We start from the raw sequence: 14,549 nt of genomic DNA on the forward strand, positions 1-14,549 counted from the left end.
TGGATTTTGAAGAAGCAAAGTGTCACTTGCCACATCATCATGATGAAGCAAAATAAATCATATGAAGCATAACGCATTATCATGATGATGTGGCAAGTGACACTTTTTCAGGTAGCCAGGCGGATCTGAGCGTTTGACCAGTACCTGAACGGTCGTTGGTCTGAATCCCCGATATTCTGCCGATGTGCCCTCGAGCAAGACACTTAACCCTAATTGCTCCTGTGTCACGTCTGCTCCCGCTCTTCCCTCCCCCTGGCACTTGAGGGCCCCAGGTTGCCCTGCATCATGCACTCCTGCCATCCATCACGCACACCTGCCTTCCCTCGTCACGTGCATCAGCGTTATTGGACTCACATGGACTCACTTATCACCTGTTCATTTCCTCCCTTATATTTGTCAGTTCCCCAGCTCTATTCCCCGCTGCTGCATAGTATTGTTTTTTTTGTCTGTATTATTAGTTTGCTGACGCTATTCCTGTCTTGTTCCATGCCCGTTCTTTATTAAATGTTTGACTCCCCGTACCTGCTTCGTCTCTCCAGCGTCAACACGTGAAATCCTGTAACTCCCTCTGGATAAGAGCGTATGCTAAATCACTAAAATATAACATTTGCAAAAACAAATGTTTTTATGGCATCAATATCAACTAATCAGTCATATAGTTATACTGTAGTTTAACACATTTAATAACAGGGTGTCAATAAGCATATTTGAAATCAGGAAGAAATTAGTACATTTTATCATTCTTAATAAGTACGGTAACAATAGATGTTGAATTCAGTGACATGAGTTGTACTTAAAGGACTAAAAAGTAAGTTGAGATCTGTGTGAATAAATGTTTCATTGTTATCATGATTCAAGGTGGCGGTTGATGCTGTGGTACACTTCCACTGCATCTGGGTTGTTACTATCTTAATATCAATTCAGCATATTTTTGTTCTACAGTATGTTGATGAACTCAAAATCCAGACTGTGGTTCAAGGCTCTGGAAGAGATGCTCTCGGAGAAAACCTTCTCCCATGCATAGTAGTGACGCCACCTCACGTAAGACAATGCTCACAATCTTGACTGAACATGGGGTTTGACACTGTGACAGAGATGCTCTCGCAGAAAACCTAGAATCTTCTCCCATGAGTCTTCCTGTGCGACAGCGTGAGGTTTGGTGAGGCCTCCCCACAGCGCCAACACTGCAACAAGTTGGAATGACTGCTTTAGATTTAACACATTTGAGACATGGTATTCTTATGACTGTGTAATGTAGACCTATATGAAATTACTGGTATGTTCAAGTAACATAAATAGCCTTACTTAAGATAATAAGAACATAGAACTGTAGGTTGATGATTCCTTGACTAGTTGAATCAGGTGTGGCAAAGCACAATAACTAATTATGCACAGACTGTCTACATGAATGATCAGACTTCCGAAAGGCACCTCTCTCTCTGCTTATCGGCATCAGAAAGGATGAAACCTTGCAGTGGGGACTATACGGCATTTCAATCAGGTGACCAGCCCCAGGGTAGGACAGAGTGGTCAGCAGGTTACTGTTCCCTGCTCTCTCCATCATCTGCTTCATCTGAGGAGGAGAAAAGGATGGAGATTAGTACGAGGATCATTTCATATTTTCTCTAAAAGACTTCTCAACTCATTGTTCTTTTGTATTTAAACAGCATTTATGATGCATACAGTAACTCACATCATCAGCTGATTCGACAGTGGCGTTACTCTGATCATCTTGTCCAACAACCAGCAGCAGAGGACATGTTATCCTCCCCATCTGAGGACAGAATAAAACAAAATGGAGCAGAACTGAACAGATTAATAGCCATTTAGGAAAACATTGAATATTGACAGACACAACAATACTTCTGAGCCCTCAATCTTGTGAGATACTGGAGGATCATGATAGGACTGGAGAAAGTGTGAAACTGTTCCCAGTATTGGTTGAGTTCTCCAGCGTAATCTTTTAGAGCTCCTTATCATCCTGTCCTCCTGTGTGGGATACATTTCCCTCACTACAATCATCCAAACAAGAGCAGAGGACTGAAGGGTCTTTCTGTACATAACAGATATCTTACTTCCACTTTCAGGTCTATATCTTCTGGAATAGGTAGAAAAACGTCCCTCCCGATGATGTGATTCTTCTCATATCGACAGGCCTTTTTGTACAGTCTGCAAACGCAAGGGTAAAGGTAATGCCCTTTAACCAAGTCAAACAGTACTTTTCTTCTTTAAAAAAGTTGGCTATGTAAAGAGACACACATAAATTAAAAACATTAAGTATCAACTCACTTTTCTATCCTACTATAGGCTTCTGCAATGGACTGGGTGGCTCCAATTCGGCCAGTATGGGTGCCACTGATGCACACACAACATCTTGGCTAAAAGGAGTAGACAGAGATTTAGTCATCGTAATAATAATACTACATTTTATGTGTTAATGCTACAAATGTTCCTGACAGAGAAACATATATACACAATAAAAGGACTGATAGACAACAATGCAACTTTTCTCTGATATTAATGTGGCAAGTAACTTTGTGATATTCCCAAACATACGCATACTCAATGATGGTGAGTATTTCGGGGACATTTTGGTCTGGTGCAAGCAAATATGTATATGTGTTTATTCACGAAATCAAAAAAATGACAGAGTTGCATAGGGACTTACCTTTACAGTTTTTGAGTAGGCGGTGATGGATAGAACCACTGGGACAGCAGCGGAAATGCCAAGTAGAGCAATTCTGTCAGTGGCCACTAGAGGGTGATCCTGCAGTAGTCTGAAAGCATTCTGAGATGAGATAGATGTACAATATGTATGAGAGTTGTTCTCAAAGTCCTTGGGATTCTTTCATCAGTCTTTAGCAGCACAAACTTGCTCAATCTTTCGTATGAGCAAATTCACCAATATGTCTGCATTCATCAACATTTTCTCCAGACAATATATACTGTAGATTAAGACAAGTCTCAGATAGAAATGTTGACATAAGACATGCAGAGGTAATTGTGTGTGGGGGGTATGGGTTCATATTTAACAATTATCTGATGCATGGGACTTTTATTTCCCGGTGCTACATGAGACAGCATGGTGAGACAGCATGGTGGTGAGTGTGCTGATATCCACCTTCATGGAACACTCTGACCTGATTCCAAAGGCCTTAATTAAGTACTGATTGGGTGCAGTAAGGATTCAAGCTAGCAAACAAACAACCACAGGTATTATGGTTGTTTGTTTGTGTATAAAACACACACACACACACACACACACACACACACACAGACAGACAGACAGACAGACAGACAGACAGACAGACAGACAGACAGACAGACAGACAGACAGACAGACAGACAGACAGACAGACAGACAGACAGACAGACAGACAGACAGACAGACAGACAGACAGACAGACAGACAGACAGACAGAAATACTTTACGGCTGTGCATCAACCATGATTTCCACAAGAAAATGGTGCAGACAAACAAACCTCAAAGTAAGGGTAGCCAATGGTAGTGTTTTTCTTATGGTCTGGGAAGAGGTAGATTATCGCCATGGCAGCAAAGCCGTGGGATGCCAAGAGAGCAGCTCGATATTCCACTAGGCCGCCACCACCTCCCCACATATCTAAAACTCCAGGGAAGGGTCCGGGACCTTCAGGATGACATGACAAAAACATTATTGTTTGTTTCTACAAGAGAGCATGGTCATATTCAACATAGTTATACTCAATATAGTTATTCTGTGCTACAAAATATGAAATTTATTATCTTTCTGTCTTGTACCTGATAGCAGCTGTATGTAGCTCATAGCTGTAACATACCTAATGGCAGCTGTATGTAGCTCATAGCTGTAACATACCTGGTGGCAGCTGTATGTAGCTCATAGCTGTAACATACCTGATGGCAGCTGTATGTAGCTCATAGCTGTAACATACCTGATGGCATCTGTATGTAGCTCATAGCTGTAACATACCTGATGGCAGCTGTATGTAGCTCATAGCTGTAACATACCTGGTGGCAGCTGTATGTAGCTCATAGCTGTAACATACCTGATGGCATCTGTATGTAGCTCATAGCTGTAACATACCTGATGGCAGCTGTATGTAGCTCATAGCTGTAACATACCTGATGGCAGCTGTATGTAGCTCATAGCTGTAACATACCTGATGGCAGCTGTATGTAGCTCATAGCTGTAACATACCTGATGGCAGCTGTATGTAGCTCATAGCTGTAACATACCTGATGGCAGCTGTATGTAGCTCATAGCTGTAACATACCTGGTGGCAGGAACAGGGTCCCTGTGACCCCTCCCTCTGTGATGTTGACCCTGCGGACTCCGGGGGCCATGTACCAGCGCTCTGTGACAACACTCGCCAGGGCCACCTGCTCTCTGAAGCCCTGACTCATGTGTCCGCTGTACACAGAGATGTGCACTACCATGGGAGTGTGGACCTTCTTCCTCCTCAACCTACGAGAGGTCAGTACGAAGTGCATTTAGTGCCAAAGGTCTGTATGCAGGCCGACATCTTTTTGTTATTACATTTTATTTTATTATTGGGGTAACAACCATTTATTTCCCAAACCCACCAATCACCTCGGCCTTGGCCTGCGTTTCAGTGTACTCTTGTGAGAGATAGTGACAGCAGTCGGATAATGGTGGGATGAACATCAAATGCTCACGGTCGCATTATGTCATGTTGCACACTCATAATCAAGAATATAATCAGGTGGATCAAAATGCTTACCTGAGTCCAGTTCTACTGCCAGGTACTGGTCTCATGCTCCACAACAGACCCATTGGCTCAACACCCTCATATGTCCCTCCTACGCTTGGATCCTTGGCAACTATAAATTACATTAAACTTGCCATTATCAATCACTCCCATTGTTCTTAGCTGGTATCTCATCAGACTGCCCCTCGGGCAAGTCCTCTGACCGAGTACTCACTGTTCTACCTTCAAATAGGTATTGGGGCGGCGGGTAGCGTAGTGTTTAGAGCATTGGGGCAGGAACTGAATGGTCGCTAGATCGAATCCCCGAGCTGACAAGGTAAAAATCTGTCGCTATGCCCCTGAACAAGGCAGTTAACCCACTGTTCCTAGTCCGTCATTGTAAATAAGAATTTGTTCTTAACTGACTTGCCTAGTTAAATAAAATAAAACATTCATTACAGACACAAATACATCTCCTACAATGTTTGTTTTTCTATATTGTTGAAGTAGATGAATAAAGGAAAAATGACATTATTACAGAATGTTTCCCATTGGAATTTAGAGGTGTTTCTTTAGAAATTGGTTAAAGATGTGATGAAATAATATTCCTCACCTGTGACCCTTCCCTGAGCATCACTGACATAGTGCCCAAACGCCTCCCAGTAGTCTGTGTCTTCAGACTGATGTAAAGAATGTAGTGTGACCTCCTGTGTTGGTGGTAAGTTCCCCACAACCACATGGAACTTCTCATCAAAGAGGGCTCTCCATGGTTTTACAGTCAACACAGGAATAGAATTCATGTCACAGATTGTTGTAGTGGAAATGTCCTCTAAAACAAATGCTCTGACCCTCTCGTAATAGAAAAGAAGAGAAGTTGAGCCTGTGTTCCTCTGATGACAAATGTGCATATCCACATTGCTGAACTGGCTGTACCCTGTAACTGAAACCTTCTGCTGACACGGTTATAGCAATAGTTATATTGTAATACCTGTTACCAGTATATGAACTGTACACTGTGGGCTGTTTTGTGTCTAAAGGTCATTATAGGCTGTACCCTTTAACTGAAACCTTCTGCTTACACATGTCATGGTCATAGCTAGTGCCTCATTACAGGTCATTCACCTTATTTTTCTCTCTCTCTCTCTCTCTCTCTCTCTCTCTCTCTCTCTCTCTCTCTCTCTCTCTCTCTCTCTCACTCTCTGTCTCTCAGTGCATGCTGGGAGTTTTTTGGAGTTTGAGTATTTGGTGTGGAGGGCTCTGTCCTAACTAACTTTCTTGGTCTTTTCTTTCAATTTTATTTTTCTATGTTGGAGGGTTAAATGCAATATTTGTTTTAGCGGTATCCACAGATTTTTCAAAGTTAGGTTGGAAGAGGACAGTAAGTTTCCTGGGGTTTGGAAGGTGTGGTGTGCGCGATGGCTTCTCAGCCTAGCGCGGAGGAGACGCTGTCGATACGGCATGGATTCAGGTGTGTTCCTGAGAATGGAGTTAAGGTGGAGGAGGTTCTGCTCAAGGTCGGTGAACAGGTAGGAGCTGAATTTATACATTCTGCTTCTAGAATGAACAAAGCTGTGGTTGTGTTCCTGAAAAGAGCACATTTGGTTGGTAGGCTAATTGCTAGCGGAATATTTGTAAGGGATGTGTTGGTGCCAGTTTCACCTCTCTCTACCCCTTCGACAAGAGTGGTTGTTGCAAATTTGCCTCCGTTTATTTTGGATGTTCAAATCAGGAAAGTGCTGAGTCGTTTTGGTAAGTTTGCTAGTGGTTTTCGTGTACTGTCGGCAGGTTTTCAGACAGATGCCGTTAAGCACGTTGTTTCGTTCCGGAGGCAAATGTTTATGTTTCTGAACAACAATGAGCAACAGCTAAATGTGCATTTTAAAGTGAGGCATGGGGAGGGGCTCTATGCAGGGTTTGCCAGCACAGATAGTCTACGGTGTTTTGAGTGTGGGGATTTGGGGCATAAGAGCTTTGCGTGCCCACATAAAGGCCATAGACAAAGTGAGGGTACAAGCGCCACTGGGGGAAATCGAGGTCAAATTGCAGGGGGTAATGAGATGCAGACAGCAGAGGCTGGGCCTAGTCATGCAAGAGATGGTGGTGTAGATGAGGCTGGGCCTAGTCAGGCTAGAGATGGTGGGGTAGCTGAGGCTGGGTCTAGTCAGGCTAGAGATGGTGGGGTAGCGGAGGCTGGGCCTAGTTATGCTATGGAGGGTGGTGTAGATGATGCTGGGTCTAGTCAGGTTATGCTAGTGGATGAGGAGAGTATAGTGGGGAAGTGTAAGAGACTAGGGGGGGAGGAGGAGGGTGTCAAGCGGAAAAGGAAAAAGGGTGTGGTCAAAGGCACCATGGAAACTTTGCCTGTTGCTGTGGGGGATGGTCAGGGTGGGAGAAGGGCAGGTGGTCAGGGTGGGAGATAGAGATGAGGAGGAAAGTGAGTCTGAGGAAGAGGATGAGGAGTTATTTTTTTCAGACTCCTCTTCAATGGGCCCGGAGCTGACAGCCAGTCAAGCAGAGGGGTCTAAGTACACGTTGAGAGAACTGACAAGGTTCCTGAATGAGACCAAGGGGAAAAAAGTTAATCTTGTGGCTTTTTTTTCTGATCCGAGAAAATGTGTAAGATCAGTACAACATGCTATGAAAAAGGAGGAGCATGGTGTCCTCTCACCCAGAAACGGTTTAGGTTGAGGAAGTGGCTCACAACAGTGTGTAAAGGTTTACCTTCAGACACTGTTTAGATATATAGTTTCTTTCTGACACTGGGGCTTTTTGAGCTTTGCTATTGGTCTCTTTCTCTGCTGGCTTTTCTCCCACTTCTTATGGAGACTCTTCGGATAGGCTCGCTCAATATAAATGGCGCCAGAGATGCGGGAAAGAGGAGTGTGTTGGGTGAATATGTGAAACAAAAAAAAGTACAGGTGTTGTTTCTGCAGGAGACACAAAGTGATGTGTTGCATGAAGTCGATTGGGGGCTCTGGTGGAAAGGGGCAAGTGTGTTGAGCCATGGGACAAATCTTAGTGCAGGGGTAGCAGTCCTTTTTGCACCGGGTCCGTCTGTAAAAGTTTGCTCCTCAAAGGTAGGCTGCTTGTTGTTAAAGCAGAAATTAACAACATGGGTTTTGTCTTTATAAATGTGTATGCGCCTAATACAGGGAGGGAAAGCGGGGTTCTATTTGGGAGTCTTAGACAGGAACTCTCACAGGTAGCGCCTGAGGAGACGCTGGGGGTCGGAGGAGACTGGAACTGTACAACGGATTTTACAAAAGACAGAAATGGCGAGGAGCCTCATTCAGTGTTAGTGGGAGTGTTAAGGGACATCATTAATCAGTTCGACCTAGTGGATGTTTGGAGATCTAAACATCCAAACACAAGACAGTATACATGGGTGAAGGTTTTTGGGGCTAGGGTGAGTGCAGCACGACTTGATCGGTTTTATATGTCTAGGAATCGGAGCAATAGGCTGTTGGGCGCTACCATTCTCCCAGTGGGGTTTTCCGATCATCACATAACCATGGCTCGGCTGTCTATTTCACCAGGGCCCCGGGAGGCATCTTATTGGAAGTTAAATGTAAAGCTCTTACAAGATGCCACTTTTTGCTCAGGTTTCCAGACTATTTGGGAAGGGTGGGGGCAGCGAAGAGAGGAGTATGAGTCTCTGAGTCAATGGTGGGATGTGGGGAAAGTCCAAATTTGACTTTTCTGTTAACAGTACACAGCTCTCTCATCCTCAGAGGCTAGGAGAGTATTGTGGGAACTAGAGCGTTGTTTTAGCAAGATGGAGGTAGAGATGGTGGGGCAAGGCAATATAAGCCTCCAGGCTAATTTAGCTGAACTACGTAGGGACCTGGGCTGTTTTTTCCAGGTTAAAGCAAAGGGAGCACTTGTAAGAGCTAGGTTCTACATGCTCAAGGAGATGGATGCTCCCTGCTCCTTCTTCTTTGGTTTGGAAAGACAGAGCAGTGAAGACAAGGGTATGCATTGTCTACTGCTGTCTGATGGGCAGGTGACCTCTGTGGTGGGTGAGATGCGGGAGCAGACTGTGGAGTTTTATACTGAGTTGTATAGGGCAGAAGTGTGTGATCCTATGTGTGCTCAGGTCTTGTTTGCAGAACTCCCTAAGCTCTCTCTGGCACAGAGGGATGAAATGGACATTCCTCTGTTGTCCCATGAACTGGCAGAGGCCGTAACCCAGATGTCCCCCGGTCGTGCACCGGGGGTCGATGAACTCCCAGTGGAGTTTTATAAAGAATTCTGGGGAATAATTGGACAGGACTTCTTTTGCGTGTTGCCTGAATGCGTCGGGGTAGGACTTGTGAAAAAAAGAGGACTTGTGTGAACTTAAGAACTGGAGGCCTGTGGCATTACTCTGTGCGGACTACAAGATATTTGCCAAGGTCCTCTCTAACAGACTGAAGTCCCATTTGGACTCGATAGTACATAAGGACCAAACATATTGTGTACCGGGACGCTCAATCACAGACAACTTGTTCTTAATTAGGGACCTGTTGGACTTGTCGAGAGGTTCTAATGTCAACTTTGGACTGGTCTCTTTAGATCAAGAGAAGGCTTTTGATAGAGTGGACCATGAGTATCTGTTCAATGTAATGTTTGGGTTTGGGGAGAGTTTTTTGACGTGTGAAGCTGTTGTATGCTGGGGCGTCATGTATGGTTAAGGTGGGAGGGGGGCTCAGTAGGCCAGTCTAAGTGAGACGGGGCATTAGACAAGGATACCCTCTATCTGGGCAGTTATACACATTTGCCATTGAGTCTTTTTTAGGACTGCTACGCAGGAGACTGCAGGGAGTGTGCTGGACAGGCATGGATGTGGTGACAGGAATAGCAGTGTCAGCATATGCAGATGATGTTTCTGTGATGGTCAAGATATGCAGGCACTAGAGACCAGTCTGAAGGTGTACGAGGGAGCTTCATTAGCTAAGGTAAACTGGGGCAAGAGCAAAGCTCTGTAATGTGGGGCATGGGGGGATAGGGCTCCTCCTCCTACCTGGGCTCAGAGAAGTGGGTCAGGAAGAACTGGGAGGGGCTGTCACATGCAGTGGTGTCAAGACTGGCCAGGTGGAGGTGGCTCCTGTCCCAAGTGTCATATAGAGGGAGGGTGCTGATAATTAACAACCTGGTGGCATCTTTCCTGTGGCATAAACTGGCTGTCCTCAACCCCCCGCCCCCTCCCCCCCGCCAGTTTGCTCGCAGACCTGCAACGCAAGCTGGTGGACTTCTTCTGGTCGGGCCATCACTGGCTGAGGGCGGCAGTGTTGTACATGACCGTCCACAAAGGAGGACAGGGCCTAGTGGAACTAGAGGGCAGGATGGCTGCCTTCCAGCTAAAAGCGGTGCAGAGACTGCTGTACCATACTGATGTTGGCTGGAGGGAACCAGCATGCACGCTGCGGAGTAGAGCTGGCGGATTAGGGTTGGACCGGCAGCTGTTCCTCATGAAGCTGGAGAGGCTGACTACAGCAGGTCTCTCAGATTTCTACTCTGCAATGCTGAGGGCCTGGCAGCTGCTAAGGCCCACACGAGAAGGGGGTGTGGAGCCTGGGCTCTGGGTGTGGGAGGAGCCTATCTTCCACAACCCAGCCATCCCTTTGAGATCGGTTCAGTCGGCCACCCTGCAGAGGCAACTGATGGCAGCGGGTTTACAAAGGCTGGGTGACCTGAGACTGCTGGGAGAGGAGGGGTGGAAAACCCTGGACGTCTTGGCACAACAAACAGGAATAACGTCTCTTAGGCTGCTGGAGAGATTCCTGGAGGAGGTCCAGGAGGCACTTTCTGAGCCGGTAAGGGGGATGTTTGAGCGGCCAAAGGGAGAGGTGCCACCACTGTTTCCGCCACTGCAGGTGACGGCAGAGACTGGAGACTGGCAAGGGGGTCTGGAGGACTTGTTAGATTTTAACACTCCGAGCCTGGGGGAGTTTGAAGGGGTTGGGAGGTAAAGCCCTCTACAACCTCTGCGTTAAGGTTAGGAACATTAGAAGCCGAAAAGGAGTGAGGGCACATCAGTGGCAGGGGGTATGTGGGGAGGAGAGTATGGTGGGTTTTAGATGGAGGGGGCTTTACAAACCCCCAGTACCAAAGAGGTCAATGGATCTCCAGTGGAGAGTTCTTCATGGAGCCCTGGCCACTAACAGCTGGTTGGCACCGGGAGTCGGGCAGGGGTGTCCTTTCTGTAAAATGAAAGAAACTGTGATTCATGTGTTTTCTTTGTGCACCAGGTTAATGCCATTAATGTCTCTGTTGGAATGTCTGTGTGAGAGGTTGGGGGTGGTTTTTACTGTTGGGGTGTTTATAATGGAATACAGGTATTCGAGTAAGGAGAAGGCCAAATGTGTTTTGTTGAATTTTCTGTTTGCTCAGGCAAAGTTAGCAATTTGGCTAACAAAGAGGAACAGGGTCAAAGGTGGGGGGATAATAGACCCTTTACTATTGTTTAATGGGATGGTCTCAGCGCGCCTTAGGGTTGAGTTTGAGTTCTATAAAATGATAAATATTGTTGAGATGTTTAAGGAGATATGGTGTGTTGGGGGGCTGTCTGTATAGCTGGGGAAGATGTTTTGGATATACGGTTGTAGGAGTGGGTATTGTTTTGGGTATTGTGATGTTGGTTTGTATCATGTGGTAGCTGGAAAGGTGAGTATGGTACATGTATGCAGTACAGGATATATTTTGTGGTTTTATTTTTAAGGGGGAGGGGTGAGTTTTAAATGAAATGAGAATGTTTCATTAAAGAAAGACCAAAAGTCTAAAAAGTCTCTCTCAATCTCTCTCTCTCACTCACTCGGCTGGATAAAACCGGCACTTTTACTGAAACTTTGATTAATGTGCACTGTTCCTGTAAAAATAAAATAAACTCAAACCTCAGTACTGACAGAAGTCCCGCCTCCTGCGGGAATCCCACTTGGCTTCGGCCTTAGGGAGAGATGAACCTAGTGGTGAATGATACCTAACATGTAAACTACTGGCTACACTTTTATGATAATCCAGACAATCCCAATAGATAGGATATCATCGTCTCATTCAATTTAATAGGTTAAATTGTCAAACATACCTTTTTAGGTTCTTCCAATTAAATGAGCCATTTTAAACTTTTCAATAGTAACCTAGATGAACAACTTCCCAGGTTAATTAAAGTTTAATTCCCCGATAGCCTATCCAGGTATGATTAATCCTAATCATTGATTAATTTGCTTTTGCAAATTCATTCATGTCCAACTCCCACATTACTAGTACAGTACTGATGGTTCATTAACGTCTATAAATAGATTAAAATCGTCTTTGCAGCTTCCAACGTATTCCAAAACCAAACTTTGGAAAATGAGGAATAACAGTTTTCCTTTCAAATGTTCTAATAATGTGCAAGCTATCAGAAGGGGTAGTCCCCACCCGCCTGCTAATTAGTGAACCTCCACCCATAAATGGATTGATCTCTGACCTCAGCAGCGATACCAACCCTAATTATGCCATTAGCGGAAAAACAGCAGACATGGCACACAACGCTCTCCAAAATTAACCGTCGGGCGCAGGCCTCGTAAAGGTTCTCTCCAGTCTAGCCCTGATGTCTTGCCATCCGAGATTGGCATCAGTCCAATACCGCAGTGCACAGCTGAATCACGAGCAGGTAACGGTAAACATAAAGGGAAAGGTGGATTAGAACCCGGAAACCATTGACAAATGCAGAAAAGGGAAAAATTATTCTAGCTACGGAAATGTGTTTGGAAACTGAAAAATTAAATGTAATTGCAAAAACCTATGATGATGAACAAGCACAAACTCTTCAACAAATTATTTTCTACAGGAACAAAATCGTATGCTACAGGAACAACTCAATTCAGCCAAAACTAAATACGATCAAGTCCACGCCAAACTAGATAAATCTAACGAGTTATCTACAAACAGGCGCGCTCTTTCTTGATAACATGCATGCAGTTTTGTTGAACGCTACTTAAAGTAACAATGTTCTACTCAACATGCTGCAGACCAAAGACGATCAGTTAAGTCGAACGACACCACTGGTCCTGCTCACATTGCCCTACCCTATGCTTTGACCTCTTTCTCCCCTTTCTCTCCAGATGAAATCTTGCGACTTGTGACGGCCGGCCGCCCAACAACCAACATCCCCTCCTCTCTCCTCCAGACCATTTCCGGAGACCTTCTCCCTTACCTCACCTCGCTCATCAACTCATCCTTGACCGCTGGCTACGTCCCTTCCGTCTTCAAGAGAGCGAGAGTTGCACCCCTTCTCAAAAAACCTACACTCGATCCCTCCGATGTCAACAACTACAGACCAGTATCCCTTCTTTCTTTTCTCTCCAAAACTCTTGAGCGTGCCGTCCTTGGCCAGCTCTCTTGCTATCTCTCTCAGAATGACCTTCTTGATCCAAATCAGTCAGGTTTCAAGACTGGTCATTCAACTGAGACTGCTCTTCTCTGTGTCACGGAGGCTCTCCGCACTGCTAAAGCTAACTCTCTCTCCTCTGCTCTAATCCTTCTAGACCTATTTGCTGCCTTTGATACTGTGAACCATCAGATCCTCCTCTCCACCTTCTCCGAGTTGGGCATCTCCGGCGTGGCTCACTCTTGGATTGCGTCCTACCTGACAGGTCGCTCCTACCAGGTGGCGTGGCGAGAATCTGTCTCCGCACCACGTGCTCTCACCACTGGTGTCCCCCAGGGCTCAGTTCTAGGCCCTCTCCTATTCTCGCTATGCACCAAGTCACTTGGCTCTGTCATATCCTCACATGGTCTCTCCTATCTGCTACGCAGACGACACACAATTAATCTTCTCCTTTCCCCCTTCTGATAACCATGTGACGAATCGCATCTCTGCATGTCTGGCAGACATATCAGTGTGGATGACGGAACACCACATCAAGCTGAACCTCGGCAAGACGGAGCTGCTCTTCCTCCCGGGGAAGGACTGCCCGTTCCATGATCTCGCCATCACAGTTGACAACTCCATTGTGTCGTCCTCCCAGAGTGCTAAGAGCCTTGGCGTGACCCTGGACAACACCCTGTCATTCTCCGCTAACATCAAGGCGGTGACCCGATCCTGTAGGTTCATGCTCTACAACATTCGCATAGTACGACCCTGCCTCACACAGGAAGCGGCGCAGGTCCTAATCCAGGCACTTGTCATCTCCCGTCTGGATTACTGCAACTCGCTGTTGGAAGGGGCTCCCTGCCTGTGCCATTAAACCCCTACAACTCATCCAGAACGCCACAGCCCATCTGGTGTTCAACCTTCCCAAGTTCTCTCACGTCACCCCGCTCCTCCGCACACTCCACTGGCTTCCAGTTGAAGCTCGCATCTGCTACAAGACCATGGTGCTTGCCTACAGAGCTGTGAGGGGAACGGGACCTCCGTACCTTCAGGCTCTGATCAGTCCCTACACCCAAAGAAGGGCACTACGTTCATCCACCTCTGGCCTGCTCGCCTCCCTACCTCTGCGGAAGCACAGTTCCCGCTCAGCCCAGTCAAAACTGTTCGCTGCTCTGGCACCCCAATGGTGGAACAAGCTCCCTCACAACGCCAGGACAGCGGAGTCAATCACCACCTTCCGGAGACACCTGAAACTCCACCTCTTTAAGGAATACCTGGGATAGGATAAAGTAATCCTTCTAACCCCCCACCCCCCCCAAAAAAGATATAGATGTACTATTGTAAAGTGGTTGTTCCACTGGATATCATAAGGTGAATGCACCAATTTGTAAGTCGCTCTGGATAAGAGTGTCTGCTAAATGACGTAAATGTAATGTAAATGTGTGGGTAACTGTCATTTGGAACTTTTTTTCTTTCTATTTTTCTTATTTAAAATTTGTGTTGCTCA

The 14,549-nt window shown here is 45.8% G+C and overlaps 1 protein-coding gene across 2 annotated transcripts; it reads right to left on the bottom strand.

Annotated features, from left to right (window-relative positions):
- Window positions 1–665: 665 nt before the first annotated feature.
- On the bottom strand, window positions 666–5,736 carry LOC115192744 (acyl-coenzyme A thioesterase 1). Of its 2 annotated transcripts, none has more exons than XM_029751559.1 (10): window positions 5,321–5,736; window positions 4,741–4,840; window positions 4,273–4,409; window positions 3,484–3,647; window positions 2,669–2,788; window positions 2,290–2,378; window positions 2,076–2,169; window positions 1,694–1,774; window positions 1,432–1,573; window positions 666–1,184 (listed from the first exon to the last, which is right to left on the bottom strand). In XM_029751559.1, exons 1-10 carry the CDS (start codon window positions 5,613–5,615, stop codon window positions 1,054–1,056), a joined length of 1,353 nt encoding a protein of 450 aa, XP_029607419.1. In that variant the 5' UTR covers window positions 5,616–5,736; the 3' UTR covers window positions 666–1,053. The 2 variants fall into 2 exon arrangements, with proteins under 2 accessions (XP_029607419.1, XP_029607418.1); XM_029751558.1 differs by having other exon boundaries at window positions 4,273–4,463; window positions 5,321–5,735.
- Window positions 5,737–14,549: the final 8,813 nt, after the last annotated feature.

This window comes from Salmo trutta, chromosome 4 (assembly GCF_901001165.1).
Source record: "Salmo trutta chromosome 4, fSalTru1.1, whole genome shotgun sequence".
NCBI classification, from domain to species: Eukaryota; Metazoa; Chordata; class Actinopteri; order Salmoniformes; family Salmonidae; genus Salmo; species Salmo trutta.

What these genes read in the sequence shown, in the direction of transcription:
- LOC115192744 (XM_029751558.1), bottom strand. Translation starts at nt 5,615, where the DNA reads ATGCACATTTGTCATCAGAGGAACACAGGCTCAACTTCTCTTCTTTTC. An exon ending in GACCCTGTTCCTGCCACCAG is followed by an intron (nt 3,648 to 4,272) that starts GTATGTTACAGC and finishes GTCATCCTGAAG; the next exon opens with GTCCCGGACCCTTCCCTGGA. An exon ending in ATATAGACCTGAAAGTGGAA is followed by an intron (nt 1,775 to 2,075) that starts GTAAGATATCTG and finishes TTCTGTCCTCAG; the next exon opens with ATGGGGAGGATAACATGTCC.